Source organism: Periophthalmus magnuspinnatus, chromosome 14 (assembly GCF_009829125.3).
Source record: "Periophthalmus magnuspinnatus isolate fPerMag1 chromosome 14, fPerMag1.2.pri, whole genome shotgun sequence".
Classification (NCBI taxonomy): Eukaryota; Metazoa; Chordata; class Actinopteri; order Gobiiformes; family Gobiidae; genus Periophthalmus; species Periophthalmus magnuspinnatus.
Window position 1 is genome coordinate 9,128,287 of NC_047139.1, and position 13,393 is coordinate 9,141,679.

The following is a 13,393-nucleotide window of genomic DNA, read 5'->3' on the forward strand; positions in this document are numbered from 1 at the left end:
TATTTTTATTATCTTGGAAAATGTATGAAGATTCTAAGTATAAACGTCACTGTAGTTTATGGACCACTTTATAAAATGAGACCATTTATTTACCATGGCATGTACCAATACTTTTATTATTCTATCAACAATTTGAAAAAAAAAAAAAAGCATTTATGCATGGGTATATAGCTGTAATGGTAATATGTAAGAGAAACTGATTGACCAGCTTTTGTATCTGTTTGTCGTCTGTGTTTCAGCTTTTCACCTGTTTGCCTTTTTATGCTGCGTAATACTCATTTAAGACAGTCTACTTAAAAGAAGTCATGGTTTCGGGTTGTTCTGGTACCTACTTCCACAGCAAATTCAAGAATCAAAAGCCAATTAACAAATCATTCAAAGACCATAACTTAATAACAAAATTAATATATGTATTTTTTACCAAAGGGTAGATCTGACAAACGTGGATTTTAACGTTTTTGTTTTGTTTGTTTTTATTGTTATTACGAGAAAGGTTTTAACGACTTCAGTCTCACGTTTTAACGACATCAGTTTCTCGTTTTAACGTAAACATAGAAGCTCATATCCAACGCTATGACTAGGGGCAAGTCACATTCAGCAGGTCCGATCTGTAACAATACACAGGGAGAGAGCCAATAATTTATCATTTTGTTTATGTTTAATGACAGGATACAGTGACCAGCCGTATTTGATTTGTTAGGAGCGCCTCTGTGTGCCTCTGATCTCAAGATGTCCCCTTCTGCCACTGATGCCCTCCCGCCATCCTCCTATTTCCCAAGAGCGCGCCTGCTTTCACGCACATGATGTTTGTTCATCTGTCATGCTGGACGCACGCATCACGTGATCTCCCTGCGCCTTGTCCTCCAGGGAGCTGAACATATGTGGAACCAAAACTGCAGCTGCAACCCAGCTCCACGTATCAGAAACATGCTGCTGAGCAGAGCAAAACACTCAAACGTGTCCCAAACCTATACGGCTCGTTTTGGATCTGTGAGTAAAGATTTGTGCGCTCTTTGGTGGCACGAGCAAAGAGGGAATCAGGGGCTATAAACTGCAGGTCTGGATTTACACATTATGAAAGGCTTTGGGACCAGTTATTTCTTGAAGGCCAAAAAATAAACCAAAATATATGACGTCTTTGAGAGAATGACCAGTGTCCAGGCACACGCGCGTGCTCCCGACTGTGCCAAGCGCAGAAAAGTGGGATAACCACAAATATGCATGGATAAGGCTTGGCTCTTCCCTGCGCATTGCTACACACAGATCCCGATGTAAAGTGACTTACCGCTGATCATTGCACCCAATATGAGCTTTATGTTCACGTTAAAACAAGACACCGATGTCTTTAAAACGTGAGACTGAAGTTGTTAAAACCTATAAGAATTAAGTTTTAACGAAAAAAAAAGTTCTCCTTTTAGCTTAATACTTTCTCGTAATAACAAAAAAGCTGGTAGAAAATGTTTAATCCATGTGTCAGCTCTACCTTGCCGTAATTTTCAGCATTTTTAGTGTCTATAAAACAATAGTTTGTATAAATTCCATACAATTTCATAATTAACCTTTCCGATCAAGCAGAAATCCTCTCTTAAGTCTCTACATGATGAGTTTATTGTTCTTGAAAAGGCTGACCAAAGTGGGCCCTTTACAGTTGGTGTCATTGTGGAGCTGTTCTCTGATTTTGGGAAGTAAAACCCTCTCGTTCCTGGGCTCTGTCTGGTAGTGTGGACACATCCTGAGGTGCTCCGACAGCGGTGGGACATCACAGAACCTCCAGGAGTCCACTGGAGCAAAGAGTGTGCTGAACTCCCAAATCTGAAAAACATCATTATATCATCACAACAAAACAACATTTGTAGCAACGTCCTCTGATCTGTGCCATTTTCTTTTACCTGTACAAGTCTGAATGTGGATCAATAACGTTTGTCTAAGTTTTCACAAAATACATTTTTAATAATAATACATGTACTGTTACATTCAGGAATTAAACTTTAAGAGGTTTTAATGTATTTGTCCAGACCAGACATTGACAAAACGTGGCCATAGCTTTAAATGTAGAATAACTAGTTTATTGGACATTTTAAGTCCCCTCTGTGTGAGAGCCTCATTGATCCTACACAGACATACCTTATGTGTCACCCTCCACTTTGCCTGCCCATTGGAGGATGTCTTCTTGGCCCAGTGCAGTGTGACCATGCCCCTGTCCTGCAGCTGAGAGGAGCACACCTGCCTCATGAGGTGCGACACCAGGGCGAGCTGGGACAGAGACAGACTGTCCAGGAAACTGGCCACATGACACAGCACCTCGTAGGGTAGGGAGCTCAGAGGGTCCTCTCCCCCTGCAGCTCGACGCTCTCTCCTCTGGGGGGCGCTCTGAAAAGTACTGGGGGCATCCTGAGTGCTGTTACTGTCCCGCGACACAGGAGATGATGGGTGGAGGCTGAAGCAACCCAGTTCTTCACTGGATGAAAACAGATAAATCACTATTGTTGTACAGTGGTCAAGAAATGTGCCATCTCTGCCTTATATGAATGTATCACTCTTTAACAACTCATTAGGTCACACTGGGAAGTCTGATAATTATTACACGATACCACAATTGTAGAAAATGTGCATATTACTACACATTATGCAGCTTTTAAGGTGAACGCACGTGTGTTAGGATGGACTTGGATCTGTGCAGTGAGCGACAGTCACCAGTAGAGGGAGCCAATGATCATGTGATATGCATACAATAAAGAAGAACTATAGCATTGTTTTATTTTAATTATATGTGTTAATTGACTCACTTGTAGTTGACAGTAGCATCATACGTTGATGGACGAAACCTCCTCTGACTGAAGGTACAGCCCAGATAAGCCAAAGGACAGCGCTGTTCAAACCAGCCATTAACACACATGTGGATGTCACTGTGGATGTTCCTGCAAAAGCATCACTCATAGTCAGAGGAGAGGAGCAGGTAACTAGGCCCATTATAACAACAAACAAATCTACTCCAGTCGGCCAAAAGTGGCCTACTATTATGGTATGTGACTGAATAGAAAGTGAATGTGAAAGAAAATGGAAATAGCTAGTAAGATATATGCAGATAGAATAAATAGGCTATGTACTTTTTAGGCATCAACAGCAAGATCACAATGAATCAACTCAGGGTGTGACCTTTCATTCATTATTAATTAATAATAATTGAACCACTAGGGGTCACTAGTTAGATTGTGCCAATAAATGTGTGCGGCATCACGAGGACCGCCCATGGCTCACACAGAAATGAGACAGTCCTAAAGTTGTGTCTCACTTGTAGTGCAGGCCGTATTCGCGGCGCTGGAAGCTCTGTCCACAGAGGAAGGTGAACACGGAGCTGGCTTTGTGGTGGCGACTGGTCACACTTTCCACCTGCAGCTGCAAGTGCAGCTCCGGGGTTTTGGTCTCAGACAGGTCCCGGAGACTCGCATCACTGCGGAACGGAGTGGACAGGAAGTGGTACGTCTGCGTGCCCTCGTCCGTGAGCAGGGCGTCCGTGGACACGCTCTCTGCGATCATGTGACCGCGCTGCTCTCTCTCCAAAGAGCACAGCAGAGAGGCCTGGGCAGGAGGAGGCAACAGGTGAGAGCAGGTACCACCACAGAGAAATCTATTTTACTTTTCGTATATTACATTAAGTTATGATGAATTCAATTGATAAGAAAAATGCCATAACCTAATACATATGTGTCACTTAAAGAATAAGCCTAGGTCTAATCAATAGCCTACTAGTCAACCCCAACTTCAAAGGTCAAATAGACCAAGAGGAATATGATTTGTTTGTATTTCTCTCACTCATTGAAAAAACATGCCTTGGTCTCATTTCCTCTCCCTGTCCAGGCTATTCTTCACTGCATTTTTGTAACATTAGGGATTTTCCTCACCTGTATCTCCTCCCACACAGGCATGTCCTGCAGCGTCACACCCAGGTCACTGGTGTCCACTGTCTTATTCTCCCTCCTTCTGCTCCAAGGGTTTCTGATTCGACTGGGCCTGGCTTGAAAACTGGTTGGGACTTTGAATGTGCGCACAGTTATAATCTTCATAGGCTCTATTTTTCCATAAGTGAAATTCTTTGTCACCCTGGGGCATGCAGGAGCTGGGACAGGAGCAGTAGTCTGTTTATTCACAGCTGCTGCTGCTCCTGAACACCCCTCATTGGACTCATCTTCCTCTGACAGAGTACTCAAACACTTCCCCTTTGCTGTTTCAGGCGCTGCACCTGCCTCTCTGCACCCGCCCATCTCCATACTGAACATACGCTCCCAGGCATTGTAGCTTTCCAGAAGCTCTGGTTGGACTCCTTGATGGTAAGCCAAAGCCTCTCTCTCTGCTTGGGTCAGTTCTCGTTCTGGAGCAACCTCAAACAACTCCTCCAAAATATCCTCCTCTTCTTCTTCATCATCATCATCATCATAGTCTTTCTCAGTCAAGGCAGTGTAGTTATACTTGTCAAAAGATTGCCATGTTGTTGGCTTTAATGCTGCTTCTTTTGTCATTGCTGCCTTTTTGAGTTTTTCTTTCTCTCTCCTCTTCTCCTCCTCTTCATCCTCCTTCTCCACTCGTTGGGTCAATTCTGGAAACAGTTTTTTCATTTTCAAGGAGTGAAAAAGCCTGTCCTGATCCTTCAAAGCCATCGCTAAATCCAAGCATCCTCCTTTGACCCTTTCACTCATCAGATTTTCATGTAACTCTGTGTTTTGGTGCGAATGAGCATCTTGAGCGGGCCACCTGTTCCACTCCATGGAGCAGGAGATCACACTGGCGGGACAGTACTGGAGGTGCTCTGCCCTGGACGAGCGGGGCATCTGGAGGGGACAGCCGAACTCATAATTGATACATGGGACACGGACATTGGGACAGAGCAGCAGGTGGTCCTCCTCTTTACACAGGTGGAAGAGCGCCCCACACAGGAGGCGACAGGTACTGAGTGGACAGCAGACAGAGGGCTCGACCCGGGCTCTGCAGCGCCGTGTGTAGCAGGAGTCGCAGTGGGTGTGGCCTCCTTTGTGACGGTCACGGGACGAGCGGGAACAGGAACTCTATGGGTAAGATATGCAATTTATGAATAAAAACAGACTTATGCCATATGTGAATTTAATGATTCACCAACTGCAGTCAGTTAGTTTTGAGTGGACATCACAATATAGTTCAGACATTTCTCAAGTTGAGACTTTTAGCCAGTGGTGATAGACGTACTCAATTCTGTTGCTTAAATAAAAGTACAGATAGTAGAGCAAAAAAACAAACAAACAAACTCAAGTATCACATGGAAAAATCTACTTAACCAAAAGGATTAAATGTCTGTGTAGACCCTCAGTCGTCCAGGTCTGATCCATAGCAAACAACGAAGTTAAATCTATCTGTGCTCATCCAAGCCACTTCTTCTGGTGGTCGACCAGAACTGTGGCTTGGACGAGCAGCGAAACTTCTTCACTCCTACAAGATTTGTCCAGTTGACATATTTAACTTCGTTGTTTGCTGCAAAAGGATTAAAGTACCTGTTTAAAAATGTATTTAAAGAGTAAAAAGTTTATTTATTTCGTGCATATTTTGAGGTCTTATAAGGCTTTAAATGTATTGATTTTGATGAAGATTTGTGCTGAATTTTGTTCAATAGTAACAGTTGAACAGCATCAGTTTTTTCTAGCTGTTTTTATTTGTATATTTTTGTTTGCTCAAACTATGAACATGTTTAAACTATGAACATGATCATAGTTCAGTGCTTTTTACTACTTTTACTTTTCAGTCCTGTTAAAAAAAATTTAGTGGAGTAGAAAGTACAGATACCTGCTAATGTAGTGAAATAAAAGTAAACATTCAAGTATCTATTTTAAAATGTACTTAAAGTACAGATACCTAAAATTTGTACTTAAGTGTAGTATTCCACCACTGATTTTAGTAACTGGAGATTTCAATTTGATCTGTACCAGTCTGAAGTAACTTTTCACTCTGGACAGCTTTCAACAGGTCACTCCTTGTATAACATTTTGAATAGGTCGCCATGGCAACACAAAACATCCTATTGGCTCGAGATAAGGATCGCTCTAAACCTGACAGATATGACTATATTTATTGAAACGTGTGGAAACTTAATTCATTTGCTGGTCAAACTTTGTCCCGTATATTCATTTTATCCTGCAACCTTTTTTTTTAAACATGAACCAGCATCAGTGCCTTTTAAAAGTAGGTGGTAAAAACACGTGCAAACACAATTTGATAGTTATATAACAGGCAAAACATTCTGCAACATACACAATGCAATGTATCAAATTTATGCATGCCTTTAACAAAATATATGACTGTATAACTAAGTAAATCCTACCATTTTAAGCTCATCTGTTGGTCCCACTTGAGTATTAAGCTATGGCTCTGCAGTAAAAACAACAACTAATATAAAACGTCTAGATTTCAGAGTTCATTCCTAATCGTTTATGCGTCTGAAGGACATAGACTCTCCTTGTGCCCTGTCATGTATTTTCGGGAGTGTGTGACTGCACTTCAAATGTGTGTTAGTTAAAAATAGGACTGACCATGAAATGTCACACAGGTGCTCTCCAACATGGCTAGGGTTACGAGCCCAGGACACTTACATCAGACGGATTTAACGATACCAGTCATTTTGTTTAGCTGACAGGTCATAGACAAGCCCTTTTTGTACTTTCACTTTTTTGAGAAATATTTTACAGCTGTTTTTTTTTTTTTTTTTTGCTATAGCTTAAGTGTTTTTGCACATGGGGAAGTCTTTCATCTTGGAGAGTCTTGGCTAATTTTAACCATCCTCTTCAGAGCTCCAGGGATTGAATACACTGGCTTGCACTTGGGTAAGGACTGTCTTTACAACTTTACTTTGAAATATAATTATTTGGAGAATTTTGTGTGAGTAACAACTAAATACAATGCAAAAGGCTTATCTTATATACCTGAGTGGCCATGTTAAAGGCCTTTAGACTGTTTATCACTATCTATAAACAAACTGCAATGGAAATATAGGTCAGTGGAGCTCATGTTTAGAATACTGAAATAAGTGTTGCAAGTAAAAATCACTGCTTATTGTCAATATATGTGCACATCAGTCGTGTCTTTTGTTCCAGTCCAAAGCCTATATAAATTGATCCATCTCAGAATAGAAGTTGTTTGCTATAAACATAAACTACATCACACACGACTGAGGCGGAAAGTGTTAAATGCATTAAATATTTGACTGTTGTGTTTGACAGTGTTTGTTTTCAATTTTGCAGCAATTACTGAAGTCTAACTCCTTCAGCTATGGTGAGCAGCATGTTTTACACTCTTTCATTCATCATCTTTTGAGACACTGGGTCTACATTGTATTACATATATTAAAGATACATAGTTCATTATGTTTGTACTGTTAAAAATAGACTCACTATTATTATTATTATTATTATTATTATTATTGTTGTTGTTGTTGTTGTTGTTGTTGTTGTTGTTGTTGTTGTTGTTGTTGTTGTTGTTGTTATAAGTCTTGAGATGTCTTGTATGTCTTACCACCACTTGTCCCTATTGTATGTGTATGGTCACTATGTTTGTATGTCTTGCATTAAATAAAGAAAAAATAAATAAATAAAAAATAGACTCACTGTAAATTTTAGTGATTCATGTTTTAAAGAGTACTCATGCTTTAAATGGGCTTTTTTGTTGTATTCCAAAAAAAAAAAAAAGAGCAATATTTGTAATCACAATTAAAATGCAGTTACTTGCAGAGCCCTAAATCAAACCCTCTTGAATCCCTCAGAGTTCCCGTTCCCGCTCGTCCCGTGACCGTCACAAAGGAGGCCACACCCACTGCGACTCCTGCTACACACGGCGCTGCAGAGCCCGGGTCGAGCCCTCTGTCTGCTGTCCACTCAGTACCTGTCGCCTCCTGTGTGGGGCGCTCTTCCACCTGTGCAAAGAGGAGGACCACCTGCTGCTCTGTCCCAATGTCCGTGTCCCATGTATCAATGCTGCGTTCGGCTGTTCCCTCCAGATGCCCCGCTCGTCCAGGGCAGAGCACCTCCAGTACTGTCCCGCCAGTGTGATCTCCTGCTCCATGGAGTGGCTGAGGTGGCCTGTAGATGAAACAAACCCAAACAGTTTTTTGGCTTTACAAGAAAATCTGTTGAAGGAGAGAAGTGAGCAGCATGAAGAGGCGCTGGATGTCAGTTTGGCGTTGGTGGATCAGTCAGATTTATATTCACGACTTAAGATGAAGCCTCTGTACCCAGAACTGATGGAGCAGGAGGAGGAGGAGGAGGTGGAGGAAAAAGAGGAGGAGAAAGAGGAGGAGAAAGAGGAGAGCGCAGTAGGAGGGACTCTGAACGGAGAGGCTGAGGAAGTGCAAAGTGAGGTTTTACTAGCCGTATCATATTTTATAAACTAAACTATAAACTATTCTCTCAACTATACTTCCTTAATTAATTTGCTTCTGTTATTAAATTAGTCTTCATATACATTTTTTTTTTTATTGTTGATTTAAAAATGTATGTTATGTTACCAAATGATAATGAGTTTGTTCGTATGCACTTGGGTTAGCTCAATGAAATGTGGCAAATCGGTGCCAACCACAAAGACCACACACACACACACACACATAAGTATTCTTCAAGGATACAGTGACAAAACGAGCTGACTAGAGCTTGTAGTAATATATATATATATATATATATATATATATATATATATATATATATATATATATATATGCTTTAATTGCATACATGACTATTTTCATTAATTAATTATTTATTTCTCACACCTCCTACAGCAGCGCCTGCCTCTGTGAGTAAACCTGTCATTGTAGAGGAACCAGTGAATATGTCCCGGAGCCAGATGTTGAGCCTCATGAAAGAGAAGCACAGCATTATGGACATGATGTTTGGGATGGAGCGAGGGGCATGCACCGTGGCTGAGTCAAAACAAGACGAGCCAACACAGAAAGACAAAACGGGAGAGAAGGAAGAGGATAAAACTCAAACTACAGGTGTAAAAAATGAGCCAAAGGATACAGAGAAACATGGAGCTGCTGCTGAGGCTCCTGAAGTGGACACTAGTAAAACAGGACATGCCCCGTGGCAGCAGGGGGTGTTGGAAAGACTGGGGAAGGAGCTGACTCCTCAGGAGTTTAACATGTACATAGTGCACCATGGACGGATGCTGATGGCATTTGGACAAATTGAGGCCTGTACTCCGAGAGAGAGGGACTTTGTTTATGGCAGTCTGGAGCCTATTCCAGTCCAGACACTTCGCTCTTTCAAGGTATGAATTTTTTGTTAAAGCCCTTCTAGTGACAGAAATAAATGTTAGGATTACTAAAAGAAGAAATGATTTTGTAATTAACTGTTTATGCACACAATAATTACTATTTGTACCATAGAACAATAGACATGCAACTTGTAAAGTTTAGAGGGCTGTGGAACAGTTAAGAACCTGAAAATATGTATTTTTTTCAAACTTGATGAAGAAGTTTTTTGCTACTCTTGTAACTCTCCCCCCTCCCTCTCAGGTTCCAGACAGTTATCACTACAGAAGCAGAGTTCATTTGTACGACACTTCTGCTCGAGTTCCAACTGAGACTCGAGAGACGGACACCTCAGACCTAGGCTCCTCTGAGGACCAGTGGTTCAGCGACGAGGCCAAACTCACACTACTGGGATACGCCGAGAAGGAGGTCATGGGCCACAAGGTATAAGATAAATAAATGTGCTGGTAAAGTATACATAGGCAAATACACATACAGTTTGTCTTCTACTTGCTCTAAGGTCTCATGTGGCTGCAAAACTAATCATTAGACGAGTAGTATACCATGATCACATAATGCCTCTTGCAGGGAGGTCAATAAAAAAACAAACTCAAACTCTTGGACCGTTGATTGATTTTAAGTCTTTATTATACTCCTCATTATTAATACTTTACTTTACAAAACGTATGCATTGATGGATGGAACTTGTGGCATTTTTTATCTGTAAAAGATAAACTAATCAAACTCTCTGAATTTGTCAATGGAAATAAATAGCTTAAATCTGCACCTTTATCTGTTGTGTGATTTACTTTTCTAGATATGTGAGTTGAAGGCTGCAGACGGACTCTTTGTTGACGAGGGCACACAGACTTTTTCTTTCCGCTCGGCTCCATTCACGTCAAAGACCAAACTGTCTGATGTCATAACAGACACGGATCGACCCAGCACACTTCACCTGCAGCTTCAGGCCGAGTCCGTGAACAGTCGAAACAACCGAGCGAGTGCCTTCGCGTTTGTCTGTGGACACATTTTCCACCGCAGAGAATACCCCACTCATGTCAGGTATCTGTGAATATATATCAATCAGTCTAAATATTATGAACATGTCTTCACTTGTATAGGTTTAATTTTAGATTCACAGTGTCTTCCTTCATAAAAATGTAATGTACTTCATTTCTATGTCATTTATTTTATTTAAATATGGTATTTTCATGTATATATTTTAGGTATATTTACATAAAATCTAAATAACTGCTTTGGATTAACATAAGATAATGAAAATGAAAAATTACAAAATACACTTATTTAAAATGACCTTTCTGAGTGTGAATCCATATTTCTTACATCAATAAAAACCAACACCAATACACCAGTACCACACAGAGGCTCCTGTTCTGGGCTATGCTTTTAAAATCTCACAATTTGAACCTCACTCAAATCAGGCCCAAATTCCCTGTTTCCAACAGAAACTTTAGGATATAATTGTTTTTGACAAATATATTCCAGTGGCACATGCAACGATAGGTTGCCTTTATGTGCGTATTGTTACAGTAGTGTTTGATTGATTATCTTTTTTCATAGAAATGTCCACTGTGATATCCAGACTGGGCTCAGCGGTTGGTTCGAGCAGAGATGTCCTTTGTCTTATCTGGGATGTACTTTCAGCTGCCGGAGGTTTCAGCCATCAACACACAAAGCTACTGTTACCTTCAAGTAAGAATAACAACTGAATGTATAACGTCCCTAAAATGATGTGATGCACAATATATGGGCAAGTGAAAATGTTTGGTGTAATTTTAAAGCTTTCAAGTATAAATATATAAATATAAATATTAGCATGATCAATTTAGTTTATTCTGTATTCAGATATAATTATAGTTTAACATTACAATTTTGTCTCTGCCCCATTATTAGCCAGAAGCTCAAGACTTTTAATCTCCGCCCTGCTGCTGTTTGCCCTCTATGGGACGACTCTGAAACTGCAGCAGAGGATCCTCTGAGCTCCCTGCCCTATGAGGTGCTGTGTCACGTGGCCAGTTTCCTGGACAGTCTGTCTCTGTCTCAGCTCGCCCTGGTGTCCCGCCTCATGAGGCAGGTGTGCTCCTCTCAGCTGCAGGACAGGGGCATAATCAACCTGCGCTGGGAGAGGACAAGCCGCTCACGAGGAAAGAGCCAGTGGAGGGCAAAACCTGTGAGTATTACCAAAATATGATTTAAAAAGTCGATTATAAATCCGTTCCTAATGTCTGTGTCCTGTAGGTTTGGGAGTTCAGTTACCTCTTTTCAAAAGTGGATTCTTGGCACTTTTCAGAAATTTCTCCAATCTCATCACATCTAAAAGTCTGTCCATTTTATGAGCAGCACGTTCACAGCGCCCGTGTCCTTTTGCCCAGCCTGAGCACAAAACAAAAAAACAGCACACAAAAACTAACTCTGGTCGATCACTTCACCAAAACCAATAAGAAATTATAAAAAGTCTACACTCTGTGGACTTTTGCTTGTATGAATCATAGGGATTTAGTTTTTAAATGTCCCATGCCTTACTGCTGTTTCTCTACTAGTATTGTGCCATATAATATTGAATTAATAATAAAGTGCAAATTAATGAAACATGTTTTACTTTTTTTCTTCAGTCTGGTTTACATTACACATGAGCTCTGAAGTGTGGATACATTAAAAAATGATAACACATTCATACAATGAAATGACAATAGACCAACATGTATCAACAATAAAACAATAAAAATAAATACAGACACAATAATCAGCCCTTGCCCACTGCCACCCAGAGGACTCACAGCACTCGTAGTCTCAGTGTATTTTTGTTCCTATTGCCATGTTGCATATGTGTACTGAATTTGGTTTGGCTATGCCAAAGTTTTTGTCTGATATTTGGCTTATTTACCCCGGTAACATGATGGGAGATGGGTCTGGTCATCACTGACTCTAATGATCGAGACAATGTCACGAGTATGTGTACCAAATTTTGTATGTCTAGTGAAAAGGAAAATATTATTGTTCCATAAAATAGATTTTCTTAGGTCAATCTGTTACGGGCCGTGGTTTCCACCAGCAATTAGAGTTTGAGTGAAATCTGCAAAAATATGTGCGAATTATCACTCATCGAAGTTTGACCAGCCATAACAATGAACCAGAAATCTGGCACGACAACACTGTTCAGTCTTTTAAAAAGCTTTTAACAACTTTCAATGTCACAGTTGTCTGATGATACAGAATGATTCTGGTGACGCCAGGTCAAAAAGGACGAGTTCGTTAAAGTACAAGGACAGGAAATGACGCCTTTGGTGCCAAGTCACATGATCAATCAGAAATGGGAGACTTCGTGTCGTTTGCTTAACAACCGCGTAATATATTTTCTTGTTTTGAATTTCATAGGGAGCGCTATGGTGCCATTAAAAAAATTATAATAATAAATTGATGTGGCACATTTAAAAAAAAATGGCACGGCACTGATCAGGATGCCAAAGTGTTATTTTGAGCAAAATTTCAGAACATTTTGAAAAATAAAAGTTTTTTCTCCTCATATTCAATTTTATTTCAATTTGTAAGGAGCATTAATGTGTCAAATTATTATTATTTCACATTAAATAGCTTTAGGGCAGGGAGTTTAACCACCAATTCAAATTTTACTGAAATGTGAGTTTGTGCAAATGAGAGCGGTTTGTAAAAATCCCAAATTTCTAAATTTTGTGGCAATTTTTGTGGCTTTGTCACTCAGAAACTATAAAACTTGTAGAAAAAATGTGTATAACTTTTGATGCTCCACCAAATTTGAGCGTGTTCAGGTGAATGTCCTAGGAGGAGTTCGTGAGAGTATGATCTTTGCTTAGAAAATGTTATTACAATATGGCTGACAGTTGAGCCATCTGAGGACGGAATTGCCGTAAAAGTTTTACGTGTCTTGTCATGATCTAGTCTGTGTCTCATGACTTTATGAGCACATTTTTTGGCGTTGTTCCTATACTCTAATGCAGTTTTGTGTGGTAGTGTTTGTTATGTTGGTGGAGTAGAAGAAATACAAAGGCTTAGTAATCTTGGATCAAACACAAGGCCGCAGACTGGAGAGACTCTACAGGAAAACTGGACTCACCATACACAAAGACATGTTCA

The 13,393-nt window shown here is 40.3% G+C and overlaps 2 protein-coding genes across 3 annotated transcripts; one reads left to right on the forward strand and one right to left on the reverse strand.

Moving 5' to 3' along the window:
• Positions 1-97: 97 nt before the first annotated feature.
• Positions 98-6,497, reverse strand: LOC117381625 (F-box only protein 40-like). Its single transcript, XM_055226789.1, has 6 exons — positions 6,344-6,497; positions 3,903-5,060; positions 3,293-3,579; positions 2,787-2,918; positions 2,125-2,458; positions 98-1,812 (listed from the first exon to the last, which is right to left on the reverse strand). Exons 1-6 carry the CDS (start codon positions 6,344-6,346, stop codon positions 1,594-1,596), a joined length of 2,133 nt encoding a protein of 710 aa, XP_055082764.1. The 5' UTR covers positions 6,347-6,497; the 3' UTR covers positions 98-1,593.
• A 219-nt stretch (positions 6,498-6,716) lies between these two features.
• Positions 6,717-11,790, forward strand: fbxo40.2 (F-box protein 40, tandem duplicate 2). Of its 2 annotated transcripts, XM_055226791.1 has the most exons (9): positions 6,717-6,842; positions 7,260-7,290; positions 7,778-8,366; positions 8,789-9,279; positions 9,527-9,706; positions 10,080-10,324; positions 10,844-10,975; positions 11,177-11,453; positions 11,522-11,790. In XM_055226791.1, exons 2-9 carry the CDS (start codon positions 7,288-7,290, stop codon positions 11,732-11,734), a joined length of 2,130 nt encoding a protein of 709 aa, XP_055082766.1. In that variant the 5' UTR covers positions 6,717-6,842; positions 7,260-7,287; the 3' UTR covers positions 11,735-11,790. The 2 variants fall into 2 exon arrangements, with proteins under 2 accessions (XP_055082766.1, XP_055082765.1); XM_055226790.1 differs by lacking the exon at positions 6,717-6,842 and having other exon boundaries at positions 7,192-7,290.
• The last annotated feature ends 1,603 nt before the right edge of the window (positions 11,791-13,393 follow it).

Coding starts and splice junctions, on each gene's coding strand:
- LOC117381625 (XM_055226789.1), bottom strand. Junction 2,459..2,786: donor GATGCTACTGTCAACTACAA/GTGAGTCAATTA, acceptor GTTTTCATCCAG/TGAAGAACTGGGTTGCTTCA. Junction 1,813..2,124: donor AGTGGAGGGTGACACATAAG/GTATGTCTGTGT, acceptor GATGTTTTTCAG/ATTTGGGAGTTCAGCACACT.
- fbxo40.2 (XM_055226791.1), top strand. Junction 8,367..8,788: donor AGAGGCTGAGGAAGTGCAAA/GTGAGGTTTTAC, acceptor CACCTCCTACAG/CAGCGCCTGCCTCTGTGAGT. Junction 10,976..11,176: donor AAAGCTACTGTTACCTTCAA/GTAAGAATAACA, acceptor CCCCATTATTAG/CCAGAAGCTCAAGACTTTTA.